Here is a 16,061-nt window from a genome sequence, read left to right as displayed (position 1 = left end):
ATAATATGTTTTACTAGCTACAATAGTTAAATTATTTCATTCCACAACATTATATAGCTTATAAGATTTCTCAATCCTCGGCACAAATGAGAACTTTAAGTCCTCTTTTTTCCTTTTTTCATGTATAGTGAAGTCACAAAGAATTCCTATTTATCACCGTTAATCACTTCAATTGAACATTGCCTTCAATAACAAACCAAGAGAAGCCTAATTCCTAACCAATTTTTTTTTTTTTAATGTTCCTAAATTGCTAGTTATTTCCACTATGTTAAGCTTTCGTAACTTTATCTAAAACCTTATAACTCAACTAGTTAGCACCTCCCAGTGTTTCTAATAGAGACATCTGGAGTTCAAATCCTCCCTCTCTCATTGTAACTATCATTGCTTTTGTAACATTTCACACCTTATTTTTCAGGGTTCAAAAGCTTGACGTTTCTCACCTTCTTTTCCATCCAGCAAGAAATTTCCCATTTACATCCAGGTATACTATACCAGGCCCACCCATACGTTCACCTTTGATCCATGCCCTATCCACATTAGCTTTAGTTAGGGGTGTGCATGGGTCGGGTTGAAGGGATTTTTTGACCTAACCCACCATGGTGGGTCAAAAAAAATTCAACCTAACCCAACCCATTACATAAGTTCAACCCAACCCAACCCAACCCACATGAGTCGGGTTGGGTCGGGTTGAACCCATGAGTTTGACAAATTTTTATTATTATTATTATTATTATTAAAAAATTTATTAAATATATTATTATTAGTATATATTTTATATATATATATATAATATTATATATAAGCACTTATAGTATATAATATTATTATTAGTATATATTAAATATATTATTATTAGTAAATATTAAATTTACAGCTGATTTAAAAAAAAATTATTAAATATATAATTTATTTTAAATATATATTAAATATGGGTGGATCGGGTCGAGTTTGGCAGGTTTGTAATTTTATGACCTACACCCAACCCGACCCGCTATCAAAAAAAAATTTTGTAACCCAACCTAACCCACCAAGCCTTAAAAACTGACCCAACCCGGCAGATTAGGTTGGGTCGAGTCGGGTCGGGTTTGACGGGTTGGTGGGTTTTCTACACACCCCTAGTTTTAGTACATTTCTTGGTTGAGTAGGTTGCATTTGGAGCATAACTTTTCCATTGAACCGTTGGAATATAAAATATTGAGTTATTCAAAAAAAAAAAATTATGGAATATATATATATATAAGACTTGGGGTTGGAGGGTTTCTAAGTTAAATAAACTTTTTTTTTTTTAATAATTCAATAGTTGGAGAATGAGAGATTTAAATCCAAGATGACTTTGTTAGAAACATCAAAAGATGTCATCTAGTTAAGCTACAAGACTTTGGGCATAAATAAACTAGAACGGCATAAACTATAAATACATTTATACAACACCAAATGGTTTAATATAAAAGAAAAACACCAATCAACATCTGACCCTTAAAAAGAAAGATTATTATTGGCTTGATCATAGAATTGTCGCGCTCCAATAAAATATATATGGTTAGTACTATACAGTTAAACACAGCCACTACACCTTTCAATATTCATGTCTTAATTTGGCATGAAATCAGAACTTAAGTATACATTTTGCTAGAATTCTTTCAGAATTTAGATACAAGGACATGACAAATGTGCTTGAAATAGGTTATTTAACTATATATTCTTAGTAAAGAAGAATAGCAATCTGTGATGAATACTGGTACATCATTTAATCAAGTTCATGCTGAAATCCCAGAGTTTCTTTGCCAACTCGCTGTCCCTACCTTGTGTACTTGCCTTGGATAGGTTACTGTCCAATGCTTATTCAAAGTTACCAAAACTATGCAGAAGTAGAATATCTGTGAAGTGACTTCAAAATTTGATTCATTCTGGTGGAAACTAAGACCATGAGCAATTAACATTATCAGACAAGGCATGTTTCACTATAATGGTAATGACATCTTGCACAATAAGGTTAATATATTTTTATGAGGCATAACTTCGAAAGAAAAGTAAGTTCATTGTGAATAAATATATTTTGATTTCAAGGTATAAACAATTTTGCACAACAAACAGAAGATTGTTGAGTTTAAAAAATCTTGTTCCAGGTTTTCAAAATACATAAAGGATAAGTTGGGAAAGTCACTAACTTTTCAAAGAGGACCATATTTTGGGACATCCTAAATATGTCCCACACTAACCCCTTTCCTTCACTGGCATCCAACATAGACAAAATTAAGAAACTACAAAAGGTTCAAGATTAGAACAAAACTAAAAAAAATAAAAAAATCAATTACTTATTCAACAGAAAACTGATTAAAAATTTAAAGCCAATGTGAACGCCTTACTGTGGTTTCTGCATGATGTGCACAAGATTCATATTTCTTAATTGATTAAGCTAACAGATCCAATTAAAATACTGCTTACCTGCTGAACATTTTTAAGCACAAATCTACCAAGCGTATTAACAATACCTGCATCAAAATAAAGATAGCCATAAATCCATGATATTTCCATCAAATTCATCAGCAAAAGTAGTCATGTATGATATATCAAATCTACACATGCTAATGTAGGACACCTCCAGGTCAAGACCTTCTACATTTATGAAAAGGAGTCAAGAATTGGGGTCCCAAACAACAAAAACATCTTTAGCAAAGTGGTTTCAAGGACAACAGAAAAGGCAATACATGAAAGCATATAGGAACTGCTGCATGATTTCCAAATTTATGTCAAGATGTGTTTTACATGTATGGCCATGTTTTGTCAAAGAAGCAAATATCTGTAGGATTGAAATAAAATATGGAATTTGTTCCATGTTATCCAGTTTCACCAAATATTACTATACTACATGCCTGCATTGACATTTTTCAATGCAAGTGACCTATCTTCAGCCCAATAATACCAAAAAACACATAAAAATTAGGATGACATTCATCAAAGTAGGTACCATTCATAATGTTGCTCTGACGAAAAAGATTAGTGGCAATTGCTCCTGGGTGAAGTGAATTTGCAGTTATTTCCACCCCATCATCCTGCTGAAGAAACAACCAAAGATATTATGGATTCTGTTTTAACATGACTACCTTCATACGGACAGGGTGATATGTATGTATTGGTGTATTTATATGTCTGAAAAATATATGTAAAGCAGATATTCTCAATGCTCTGTCAAGGACTTTTTTCCCTTTTCCGTGGGAAGGGTGTATAAATTATGACAGGTAGTTGGACAACGATGAATGATATGGAGAATATGAATAACATTGGTGTGATCTATACTTGTTAATAGTGAGTAGCAGGTTCATGTCTAAACTGCAGGAGTAGGTAAAAGGTTCAACAAATAAAAAACTTAAGAAAAATCTCACTTCAGAATGTTCATTTCTCATTGGCAACATTTCACAAAATATATTCCAGTTGTTCAAAAAGCATAAGCTGCTAGTGCACGGTGAATATATTAATTTTGATACACAATATGCAAGACACTTGACAGTCAATTTGAAGTTTCCCTTGCAGTTCACCATTGTAATTCTCTTCAAAGACTTGTGGATACCTCAATTAACAAAGAATGAAACATGATACTCTTAAGTTAGTAACTAAATAAAGGCTTCAAAAAATTATTAAGTGCTCAGAAGTCAGAAGACAATCATTGGATAAAAGAACATTTTCAAATTAATTATGGGCCAGATAGCCTGTAAGTCATCAAAGGCTTGCATTGTTCATAATAAAAAAAAAAGGCTTGCATTCTACATAGAGCAAGGATTTACACTGCAGACAAAATATAAGGTACAAAGGGGTCCACATAAACCCTCACCTTGTCTTCCTAACAATTCACTATGGTCTTTCCCTTCAAAGGCTTACGGTTATCTGAACTAATAAAGAATGGAACCATGGTACCATTAAGTCACTAACTAATAAAGGACTTGTATAAAAATTATATGCTCACCATTCAGAATACAATAATGGATAACTGAAGCACTTTATCCAATGCATAAGTTGATAGAGTTGTAGCAATATAGTTAAAAAACCTTCTACCTTCTCAGTGCTCATTCTACACTTTGAAGCAGGGAACAGATAAATCCATTGGGAAATCCAATAATATGTTTGATCATCATACCAAGAGTCAGTTGCTTTAGCAAGAATAGAGAATAGCAGAGATAAGAAGCTATAGCTGAAATATGTATCAGATGACAAAGAAATTTCAAAATGAATTTTATAATTCAGGATACTAATAAAACATGAGATCCTTAAAAGTGAAACAATTGAGATAATGTTTCTTAGAGTGAGCTAATGATCATACATAATAGCAATAAATAATGTTGAGCTTATACGGTTGCATAAAACTCAGTAAAATTTTAAGAGAGTGCCCTGCATGAACTCTTTTAATGTTAATATATAATCAATTTCATGATATTTGCAGAAGTTTATATACCTTGATAGTTCTCGCAAGCTCATTTGCATGCAAAACATTGGAAAGCTTTGATTGGCCATAAGCAGCAAAACTGCTATACCTGTACTTAAGCAAGCCCAAACACACAAATTCATGGAAAATTCTCTTGTCAAAATATACCTTCATAATGAAACACAACATTTAAATATACCAATCAACTAGAATGTGCAGAAGTACACAGCTGGGTGTCAAATCCAATGTGACTACAACACATTATTTAAATCCTCATTTTGACACTGTTAGATATGTAAGGTAACATACTTATCAGACCCTGAACTCTTAACAATTATGTCTTCGATTCACATCATATAAGGATGATCCAACAATTAATAAGACTGCTATGATTAGGTAATTAGTTAACAAATGCATCCACGGAAATTGAACTTACTATCATGGATGGAAAAGCTTGATAAGTTATGAATTATGTCAAATCTTAAAGGGGAAAAAAGCTTCTCTTCATTTTTGGGTAGTGTTATAATTGACTTGATGATACATGACCTATTTTGTCGAGCAGGATAGAATACCAAAGCAGGGCTACTCTCTGATACCATGGTAAAAATCTCAGCCTGTCAAGAGTATGTGTGCAAATTCAAATATCGAAAACGACCACTTAATAATTTTTTTTTACCATATCAGCCCTCCTAAGTCCTCACTTTGAAGGGACTAACAATAAGAAATGGTCTTTAGGCTATAATATCAATGTGATAGATGTGCAGCATATAAAAGCAATCAATTTAAAATAAATTACGTATCTAGAAAATGAAAAAATAACAACAACAACAATAACAAAGCCATATTCTCAAAACTTGGGGGTCAGCTGTGTACCTAGAAAATGAAAATGACAATGAAAAAAGAAAATGATGAGGAAAATCTATGGAAACTTAATAAGTGGCTCTTGTAGTGAGCTACAACCACAAAATTTGGGATTTTCAGAGACACACTTGTAATTTTTTCTAAAGGAACTAATTGAGCACACTAAAGTGCTGACTTGCTAATGGTCATGGAATACTATCATAAAGTAGAATTAAATGACAGTTTAGGTTATGGCTAAATAGTATTACCCAGATTTATCATTTAATTTATCAAAACGGATTCCTTCACGGTATGAGAACCTATGAGCCTCTGAGGACACATTGACAATTCTTCCTTCTTTGCGACTTTTACGAGATGTTTTTTTCATATTCTCCAACAAAAGATTGGTCAAAAGAAAATGACCTGCAAGTACCATAAAAGAAAAAATAAGGATTTAGCCTGCTCCCATATTATTCAATTGATGCATCTAAATAGACTATATATGTGTTATGTATGAACTGTCACCCGATTCTATGTGCAAAAAAAATATGGCCGGGGGGATTATCTTGCTTTCTTGATTGTTTTTTATTCTAATTAAATTTCCAAACTTAAAGAACTACCAAGTTGTATCTCAAAACTTCAAAATTGGAAACAACTTAGACTGACAAATGACTTTTTCAGAGGGGGGGGGGGAGGGGGGTGGGAAGGGGGGATGGTTGGATTCAGTCAGAGGTGATTTTAAATGCTGCTTAAGAACATGTGATATTTTACAGAAAATATTTTGTGAAAAATGCAACATACCTAAGTGATTCGTTGCAAACTGTAGTTCTATGTTGTCTTTGGAGAGCATGAATGGTGTTGCCATAACTCCCGCATTGTTACTTAAAACAAAGAAGACAAAATTAATACTTCTTGTATAATACCTTGAACTAAGGATGCTTAAGAGACAGACACAACTATTTTCAAGGATGTAGACTTGGGGTTGGGGGGAGAAGAGGGGTTTTTTGTGTTTTGGGTTTGGGGTTTGGGGGGAGGGGGTTGATCAGTGCAATAGTAAGACACATCTAAGCTAGTACAAGCAAAATGTGGAATAACAGCTACCATTACAGCTTCAGTTTTGATCTTACATTAGGATGTTCAGAGGAAGACCAGATGAATTGAAATTGGATGCAAATTTCTTCACAGACGCCATTGAACTAAGATCTAACTCCATGGCATCGACTTTAGCTGTAGGAATTTCCTTAACTATTGCTTCTTTGGCATCTTTACCAGCAACCATATTCCTGACCCCCATAATTACGTGGACACCACGCAATGCAAGAACCCTTGTAGTTTCAGTGCCAATACCACTGGATGCTCCTGTAATTGGTGTCCACAAGCAGCAAGCACACAGTTAAGTGCATGTAGCAGATGCTTTTGAAAATATATAATTATATATCCAAAATGATGTTAAAATGCTGGCACTTTTTTGTGTAACTGTTAACTAAAATCTACGGCAAGCATTCACAGAAAATTCTCATTAAGTCAAAGACCACATAAATAGATTTCAATTCCACTAATTTAAATAGTTCAGAACTTAGGACTCTTATATATTTATCTAGACAAGTAATCAACTGATCAAACAAGCAGTTGACTTTGTTCATACATTATAACAATATAATTATTTTGTTAGCAACAAGTCTGCCTTAATTCAAAGTTATGCAAGACGGAAAAATCCTATTATAGGTATGCTGTTTCACAAACAGTAAATTGGGTTTGCCAAGGTTCATAATCAGAAACACCTCATTTGGTTTGGGGTTTTCTCTTTAGGATTTTCCTTTTGAGTCCTCCCTTTGTCCTACCTTACTTGTTTTTGCCATGAGGCATGTCTCTTTGCCATTGGAACTGTAATTTTTCTCATTTTTTGGAACCTCACACAGTTTCAATTAATGGGTCTTAATTTCAGCTGCTTTGGTACATTTTTAGTTTGTCTCATTTTAAGGTGGGGTACACTTTTAAGTTTTTATTCTTAGCTAGTATTTATCAAAAAATAATCATCCTCATATACCACCATGAAAACATGTCTTTTCCTAATAACCTTTTCCAAAAATAAACAACAGTCATACTTATTCTTAAGTAAAAATATAATCAAATGTTTAATTATTGACTACAAAGGCAAGGTATATTCAGTATCAGAAAAAAGAAAACATAGATGCATTTGTCATCTTTCCCAAACGGTTTGGGAAATAAAGGGCGAGGAAACAAGTAATGCAATTCATGATGCTCAAAATCATCCAAATAATCTAAATAACAGTGCAGATTTACTCAAGTTCACATTGGTATGAGTGAGAGAGAGAGAGAGAGAGAGATGATGATGATGATATATACTGAGGATTAGGCAAATATTAACACGGTAGCTTGACAAAACCTTGCTAAGGATTATTCAAAACTTCCACCAACCAACATGACATAGTAATCTAAGATTATTTTAAAAGAAAAAATAGAAGGAATTCCCATGTGCAATCTGACTTCAATGGGTCATTACTTTCTATTCAACTCAAGATATACCAAACTCCAAACTCATCACTTGCGGCACTTCATAGCATACAGTCAATGTTCAGTGCAGTAACAACAAATTGAAGCTGTACTCTAAACCAATTGCCTTAGATTTATGCAAATATTTAATCGGAACTCTCCCCCTCTCCCTATCATTGGTGCTAAACTCACTCACCCCCACGTGATTTGAACCCTAAACATCTCCCTTGAAAACATTAGGAAAGTGTCAATTGAGTTACAACGCTTTTAGCCAAATTTCATTGTTGAAACCTTCTAAAAATTGACCAAACCAAGTGCTATATTTAAAGAGATACTCTCCCCCTCCTCTTATCCTTGGTACCAAACTCACTCATCAACACGTGCCAAACCCCCCGCCCCCTGTCCCAGTGAGCCCCCTATGAAGTTGCCTCATCAAAAACACTAAATTTTGTTGTTGAAACCTTTTAAAAATTGACCACACCCAACAGAAATGGGCCCTTACCTAAAACCAACTAAAGAAGAATGAAATTTCAACTTCAAAAACATAAAAGCAACAGAATTTGATGATAAATGATAACTACCATGCACTTATAACATCCTCAAATGAAACTTTGTTATACTCTAGTTATCACAATAAATAATACAAGACACATAGTATACAAAAAAATTTATTCACTCTCTATCCATTCATGCATAACAAGGAAAAACAAATTCTCAAAATTATTTCACCTAACAATTATCAAATAAAAAACAAAACCCATATTTTTTATTATATCAAAATTTAAAAGAAAAAAAAAAAACAGAACATGGACCTGTAACAATAGCAGTGAGACCAGTCCCATCAACCCCTTGAGTAACATCTTCAGCTGTGGAAGAAGATGAAAACCCAGATGGCCCTTTTCTGTTAAAAGGCCACATTCTCTCTCAATTTTTGTGTGTGTGTGTGAGTGTGTCTATGTTTGTCTCTCTTTATAATTTTGAAAGTCTCACACAAACAGCCAGCGTTGCTTGGCTATAAGAAAAGATGGATCAGAAATGGTAGCTTTGAAAGTGACAGTTGTAGTTGTTGGTAACGTACAGTTGTAAACATAGGAAAGGAAATTTGCTAATGTTACTGTATTTGGTCTGGTGGACTCCATGTTGCCAACCCGCGCTCTTTATTTCTCTCTTGATTGGGGATCATGCAACGTTTCTAGTCTGCTACTGACACTGGATCATTTCCCTATATCAAACTTATTTCTAATTTAATATTTTTTTTATTCTTAGAATTTCAATGGTTTATTTATAATAATTTTGTTCTTTATACCAATGGATAGACTATAATAATTAAGCTATAACGAAACCTTTCTAATTTGGCATTTGGATGCTTTTTTGTTTGACAAGATGGATGCCTATATTAGAAAATACGATTTTTTTTTTTTGTGTGGACAATATAAATATAGATTTATATTTATATACTATACATATTTTTTGAAACTCTATCTGTAGGATTGAATTTTATTTAAGCTTTTAACATACATATCAAATTTTGTATCAATCAGATATTATTTATTATATATGACCAATAAACTTATTTTTATGCATAATTTTATATTACAAAAATTTGTAATTTAAATAATTAATTTATGACATAATTATTAATTTTTTATTTTTTTTATAAATTTTGTAAATATTAAATATATAAAAAAAAATGTAATTCAAATAGTAAATTTGTTAAAATTTACATCTAATAAAAAATATTAAATAAAATGGTAGAAAGCTACAATATAAGTGATAAAAAAAATTAAAAAATAAACATAAGTTATTATGTGATGCGGTGGAAACTATTAGGCTATGGTCCTATCACCACATTTGATGCCGTCTTTTTTTGACCCTATCATAAATATCCCCTTAAGCTTTTATTGAATGTTTTGTAATTTGTACTTCTTTTCTTTCTTTCTTTCTTTTTTTTTTTTTTTTTTTTGAGAACTGGTCAGAAATAATACAAATTTATTGTAGATTCTTATATCTTGTCAATTGTCATTGCGTGGAATTCTCAACCATCTGCTCTCAGCCCCACATTCTCATACCTGGATAAATTTCTGTTCATTTCTTTCTCTTTTCTCTCCAATTTTTCACTATTGCTCTGATGTGAAATCCTAACATAAGCTCTAAACACAGCAATTTCTCAATCCATGTTACTATCACCGGCTGTGCATTGATGAATTGCTTTTTGTTGTTGTTCTTGTTTTTTTTTTTTTTTTTTTTTTTTTTTTTTTTTTTTTTTTTTTTTTTTTTTTTTTTTTTTTTTTTATAATTTTTTATAATAAACTTTTATTATATAGTATATGATGATTGAAGAAGCAATTGAGAAGTAACACAATTGTTTGGGACTAATGTCTCATGATCACCAATTTGAATCTATCCCTTCCGCTCTCCTTGGGACCAAAAAATGAAAATAATAGAAAAAAATTCCTTTCTTTAATTTCTATCTAAAATAACCAAATTTTGAAAAAAATAATTATGATAACCAAATAAACATTAAGTTATATGGTACATTGGTACCACACTTTTGTTGTGGGTATGATACCTTTACTAGTAACAGTGTTACACATTACATTAATTTATTATATTTGTGAGTAATTCAAGTCACATTAAAGAATAACTCCATATATTTCAAGGTATTTTTAATTTATTTATTTTATTATTACATTAGACTATGATAGAATTAAAAAGAGATAAGGCAGGAGTGCTACGTCCACAACATTTTCCCAACATTTTTACAACAAATTCTAGTTGACAGGTTGTTACAAGTTTTTAATTTAAATCCAAAAATAAAATTACTTTCTTATCCACTAGTAACAACAAGTAACAACCTGCCATATTAGATTTATTGCACCTAACTCATGTTTAGTTATTATTATTTTTTAGGATAACTATTTTTAGGGATTTCAGGTTGTAGTTTTCAATTGGATAGAGGAAGGCAATAAAAGAGGGAGGGGCATTTAAGTAAATTTGAAGATGAAAATGCCATTCTTATTATATAATTTGGATGAGGCTCATGTGTAACTCAAGTGACTATTAAATTTAACAATCAAATAGACGATGGGGGTGCTATTTACAACTTTTTTTTAAATATATATATATATATATATGTATATATAATTGGAATGATCATTGCAAGTTTTCATCATTTGAGGATATAAAATGCAAGTTAATGTATATTTTTAGGTATGATTTAGGGTAGATTTGAGTGATGTTGATGTAACATCAATCAAGGTCATTATCAGGGCAATTAATAAAATTTTAATAATGGGGTGCTATTTACAACTTTATTTTTAATTTTAAACTTTTTACAATTGAAATGATCGCTGCAAGTTTTCATCATTTGGAGGTATAAAGTGCAAGTAAATGGATTTTTTTAGGTATGATTTAGGGTGGATTTGAGTGATATTGTCAATGTAACACCAATCAAGGTCATTTTTGGGGCAATTAATAAAAGTTTAATAACGGGGTGCTATTTACAACTTAAATTTTTTTTACAATTGAAATGATCATTACAAGTTTCATCATTCGGGATATAAAATGCAAGTAAATGGATTTTTTTAGGTATGATTTAGGGTGGATTTGAGTGATGTTGGTGATGTAATTGTAGCACCAATCAAAGTCATTATTGGGTCAATTAACAAAATTTTAATAATAAAATTAATTAATAGTACTTTTAACAATTTTGATGGATTTATGTGATTAAACATGTAAACAAATAAGAAGTCAACAACAAAAAGCCATTCATGAGGATTCGGGCTCCTCTACAATTCATGCTTGGGAAATGGCAGGTAGGGTCATGGCCGAGTTCAAGGCTGCTTGCTCCTTTCCGGTTTTATCTCAGCCCCTTCCTTTGTCAAAGTGAAAAGCTCCACCTACGGGCTTTTTCAAAATTAACACTGATGCAATAGCTTTTGCTGATGGAGAGAACTCGTGCATTGGTGAAGTCATTCAAGACAACATGGGAGAAGTTTTTGCTGCTTCAAGCAAAGTCCTGGCTGCGTCGTTCTCTGCTGAGATCTCAGAAGCTTTGGCCATGCAAGAAGGCGTGCTTCTTGCAACGGAAATGGATGTTTTCCACGCTAGTTTTGAGTCTGATGCCTTATCCATCATTCAAGCAATCAACAAAGGGTTTTACGGTGGTGAGCTTAGGCNCAGCCCCTTCCTTTGTCAAAGTGAAAAGCTCCACCTACGGGCTTTTTCAAAATTAACACTGATGCAATAGCTTTTGCTGATGGAGAGAACTCGTGCATTGGTGAAGTCATTCAAGACAACATGGAGAAGTTTTTGCTGCTTCAAGCAAAGTCCTGGCTGCGTCGTTCTCTGCTGAGATCTCAGAAGCTTTGGCCATGCAAGAAGGCGTGCTTCTTGCAACGGAAATGGATGTTTTCCACGCTAGTTTTGAGTCTGATGCCTTATCCATCATTCAAGCAATCAACAATGGGTTTTACGGTGGTGAGCTTAGGCACATAATCCAAAACATTAGGGAAGTTTCTGCATCGTTTACCTAGTGGTTTTTTCAACACCTGAAAAGGGAAGACAACAGAGTTGCCCATGAACTTGCAAAGGTAGCTAGGAATTCTGGTGCTTCACAGGTTTGGAAAAGGTTTTTCCCAAACCTTGTTGAGCATCTTATTATTGAGGATCTCTGTTTGTAATGCTCTTGCTTTGTCTCTCTATTGTATTTTAATTTCAGTTGATTGAAATTCACGTATTTCCCATCTTAAATCTCAAATAACAACCTATATTGTCTTTGATTCTCAAAAAAAAAAAAAAAAAAAAACCTACGTATCCTTTCTATAAAAAATTAAATAAATAAAAAAACTCACGTTTTGACTTCACTCAAACTAAAAGTCTATTATCAATCTTTTAAGAACAACCAATTAATAAATTAATTTTATACATTTTGTAGGGTGATAAGCCCATGAGTACGTATCTATGTAATAATCTCAAATTATAATAAATGTTCTAAATTAACTCTTACCCAAAAAATAGAAGAGCGAGCGCGTGCTCAGAGGCTAGTCTATATTACTAATAACGTGATTCTTTATTTGGGTTTTATCATTTTGCGTTAAAAAAAAAAAAAAAACTCTCAAATTCATCTGTTTAAAAAGATTAAATAATAAGGTTAGATATGTTTAAAAAGATTAAATAATAAGGTTAAATTCAATGCAGCTTTATTTAGGATAAATAGGTGAGAATTATCACCTAAAGCTACAAAATTATATTAACGACAAAAAAAAAAAATTATAGAATTATTCTCAACATGTGTTTGTTGAATTTTCGTTTTCCTTTTTTATATGAGGGGAGCTTAAACTTGTACGTGGTAAAAGAGTGGATGAATTTTGAATAGTGTTTATTTTTATTGTTCATAAGATAATTGTTGTGATAATTGGATTGATATAAGAATTGTGGTAACATTTACTATTTTTTTTATATAGGGAATTGATTTTTTTTTTTTTTTATCAATTATCATGGCAGATGTATTCACAAACAAACGTGTGTTTGTTTTAATTTCATTTTTTATTATTTATAAATGAATAAAGTAATTTGAAATCTATTAGGAGAGTAGTCCTATTTTGTAGGCAACGTTTTAGTGCAAGTTAGACATGTATTTTATGGGAGGCATTTCTCCTCGATGTAAGATTGAGCAAATCCATGTAGGTGAGAGCAAGGGTTGACCCTGCCCATCCCAAAGCGAACAATACCTGATTGGAGAAAGATTCGTTCCTCTCACAGTTATTATATTTAATTTGTGAGTATGTTGATTTTTTTTAATTAGACTATCACTGCGAACAATTTGCATTGAGGAACTATTTTATTTATTATTGTTTGTGTTGGCTAGAGCACATATTAAATATAACCCAAATAGGAATGACCAAACTCATTTCATATCTTATATTAAGAAATTAACACAAAGCATAAAAAGAATTTTCAAATATAAAAATAGATCAACACTAATACAGTCCAAACGCTAAACAATTAGAACTTAATCCAAATTTTTTATTAAAGTTATTTACTTATTTTATAATTTATTATTGCTATTTATTTAATCATTTTAAAAAAAATTAACTTACATATGAATCTTTATCAAGTCGTCCATCACACGAGAATAATATTAGTGTGTGTATGTGTATATATATAGATATAATAAGATTTGAACATATGACTTTGGCTTCATATAAATTACTCTTTATCATCATATCAAGATACTAATAAATTTATTTTTTGTGTTAATGATATTCAATCATTTTTATTTATTTTTTATTTTATTTTTTTATGTTAATAGATTTCACTAAACTAGCACTTACCTCACCACAAAAACTTTTAACATGTCTAACTCTATCCCGAACCTAACTTATTTTGGTGAAAATATTATACTTTTTTTTTTTTTATACAAGATAGAAGTTTTACTTTAGCCTAATCTAAATATATATGTGTCTAAAACTTTTTTTTAAAGACTTGAACGTCGACTCTTACTCCCCACCACACAAGAACACAAGATAGAAAATATTATATATTTTTGCTAAGCCCAATTCATGCGATTTAGCAAATTAAACATCATCTAATACTCTCATCAAAAAAAAAAAAAAAATCATCTAATACTTTTTTTTGGGGGGGGGGGGGGGGAAATTAAGAATTTTCCTTTTCTTGCATATTAGGGTCTATTTCAATATCAGTGAGGTTAAAAAATTATTTTTCTGTTTTCGGCTAGGCTAGGGGCATTGCTCTTGGATTATCTAATAATTTTCCCTTAATTAGGGTGGCTCAAGCCCTAGGCCTAAGGCCTCACTTGACTTAAAAAAATTTAAAGGGTCTTAAGGCCCCCCTATTGCATAAGCTAAACGCTCCTTAAATTATATAAAATGTCTTAAAATTGTAAAATAATAATTTTTTAAAGAAAAAATATATGGTGAATTTTGCTTTTTTTTTCATCTCCAAGAAGACCCCAAAATATTGGGCTAATAGAAGTTCAACTCAATTAAAACTGTAAACTATTTTACCTAAAAAAATTCATTATGAGTGTGCCGAATAATCATTGACAAAATTTTCTTACAACTTGTGAAAGAGAAGTAAATCAAACCATAATACAAAAACTCAATTAGAAATTTTACATCTCAAAAAAGAAGAAATATTTTAAACAAATAAATGCATATAAAATAAAAAAATCAAATAAATAGTATTTAATTGATATTTAGTATTAACAAATCTCACTAATTTTATTTTTCCTTAGGCCTCATAATGTTTTAAGCCAGCCTTATGCTCAACCACCTCGGGTCCTGGTTCTCCTCCTTCCACGCATCATGGCTGAGAAAAACACCAATGAGCTCCCTTAGTTCATCTTCTCCAAATATTTTTTTACTTTGTCATTGTTTTCTCACTCTTTCTCGAGAAATAATTGGAGAAAGGATTTTTGTTTTTTTTTTTTTTTTTTTGTTTTGTTGTTGTTGATATGCTGGGTATTTTTTTGTCAAGATAGTCTCATAAAATTTCTTACACGTCCCACATGTGTGAAAAAATGTTAAATCTAGATGGAACCCTAATAGTTTCAATTCAATCAAAATTATAGAGTTATAAATGTAACATATTAAATTTTGTAGACTCTGAAAAAGTGTTAAATCTAGATGGAACCCTAATAGTTTCAATTCAAGCAAAATTATAGAGTTATAAATATAACGTATTAAATTTTGTAGACTAAATTGTGACATGACCAAACCATGTGAGTATGTAATTTGTCAAATTTATTATTCATCCTCCAAAGTTAGGTTTGTGTCTTCTTAGTGAATTATTGATCAATGACAGAAAGACACTCAGTATAAATCTTATTAAAGTAAGGTCCTTATACTCATCTAAAAACTAATTGCTGATATGAATTAACTCTGTAATTTTTATCTAACAATCTTTAGAGGATCTACATTACCAGCTTTTAATAAAATGGGGTCAAGCAACAACTAAAATTTTACAAAACTTGGAACAATTGCAGCTAACGTGTTAAGACTTAAGACTTTTTAATATGTTGGAATTCTAGCACAAATGGGGAATTTCACATGAACAGAATCTATCATTCTTGAGTCTCTAATTTGACAACTCATGGCAATGACATTGATGGACAACCTGACTCGCATCAATTTTAAATAAAACAGTTCTTTGAAAGCTTACAATTATCATTGTATGTTGTTTATAGTATCAAACTGTATTGGCTTCATGCGCAACCGCTGTGCATAGATAGCCGCCAACACCCACCCCCCCCCCCCCCCCCCCTCTC

General features: G+C 31.7%; 1 protein-coding gene across 4 annotated transcripts in view; it reads right to left on the bottom strand.

The window, feature by feature from the left end:
* The window catches only part of LOC111998939 (short-chain dehydrogenase TIC 32, chloroplastic), a 46,719-nt gene extending 37,952 nt beyond the window's left edge, over positions 1–8,767 (bottom strand). Inside the window, exons 1-8 of one of the 4 annotated variants that reach the window (XM_065772399.1) lie at positions 8,584–8,767; positions 6,385–6,616; positions 6,059–6,138; positions 5,527–5,680; positions 4,448–4,526; positions 2,969–3,056; positions 2,446–2,492; positions 1,888–1,917 (exon numbers count right to left, since the gene is read on the bottom strand). In XM_065772399.1, the coding sequence (XP_065628471.1) occupies positions 1,903–1,917; positions 2,446–2,492; positions 2,969–3,056; positions 4,448–4,526; positions 5,527–5,680; positions 6,059–6,138; positions 6,385–6,616; positions 8,584–8,689 (801 nt within the window). In that variant the 5' untranslated portion in view covers positions 8,690–8,767 and the 3' untranslated portion in view covers positions 1,888–1,902. Of the gene's footprint in view, positions 1–1,887; positions 1,918–2,445; positions 2,493–2,968; positions 3,057–4,447; positions 4,527–5,526; positions 5,681–6,058; positions 6,139–6,384; positions 6,617–8,583 lie in introns of those variants that run through there. The other 3 variants (XM_065772387.1, XM_065772391.1, XM_065772396.1) reach the window with 3 other exon arrangements.
* Positions 8,768–16,061: the final 7,294 nt, after the last annotated feature.

The sequence above is a fragment of the Quercus suber genome, unplaced genomic scaffold, assembly GCF_002906115.3.
Source record: "Quercus suber isolate HL8 unplaced genomic scaffold, Cork oak 2.0 scaffold_5, whole genome shotgun sequence".
Classification (NCBI taxonomy): Eukaryota; Viridiplantae; Streptophyta; class Magnoliopsida; order Fagales; family Fagaceae; genus Quercus; species Quercus suber.
This window is presented reverse-complemented; position numbering and strand designations above follow the sequence as displayed.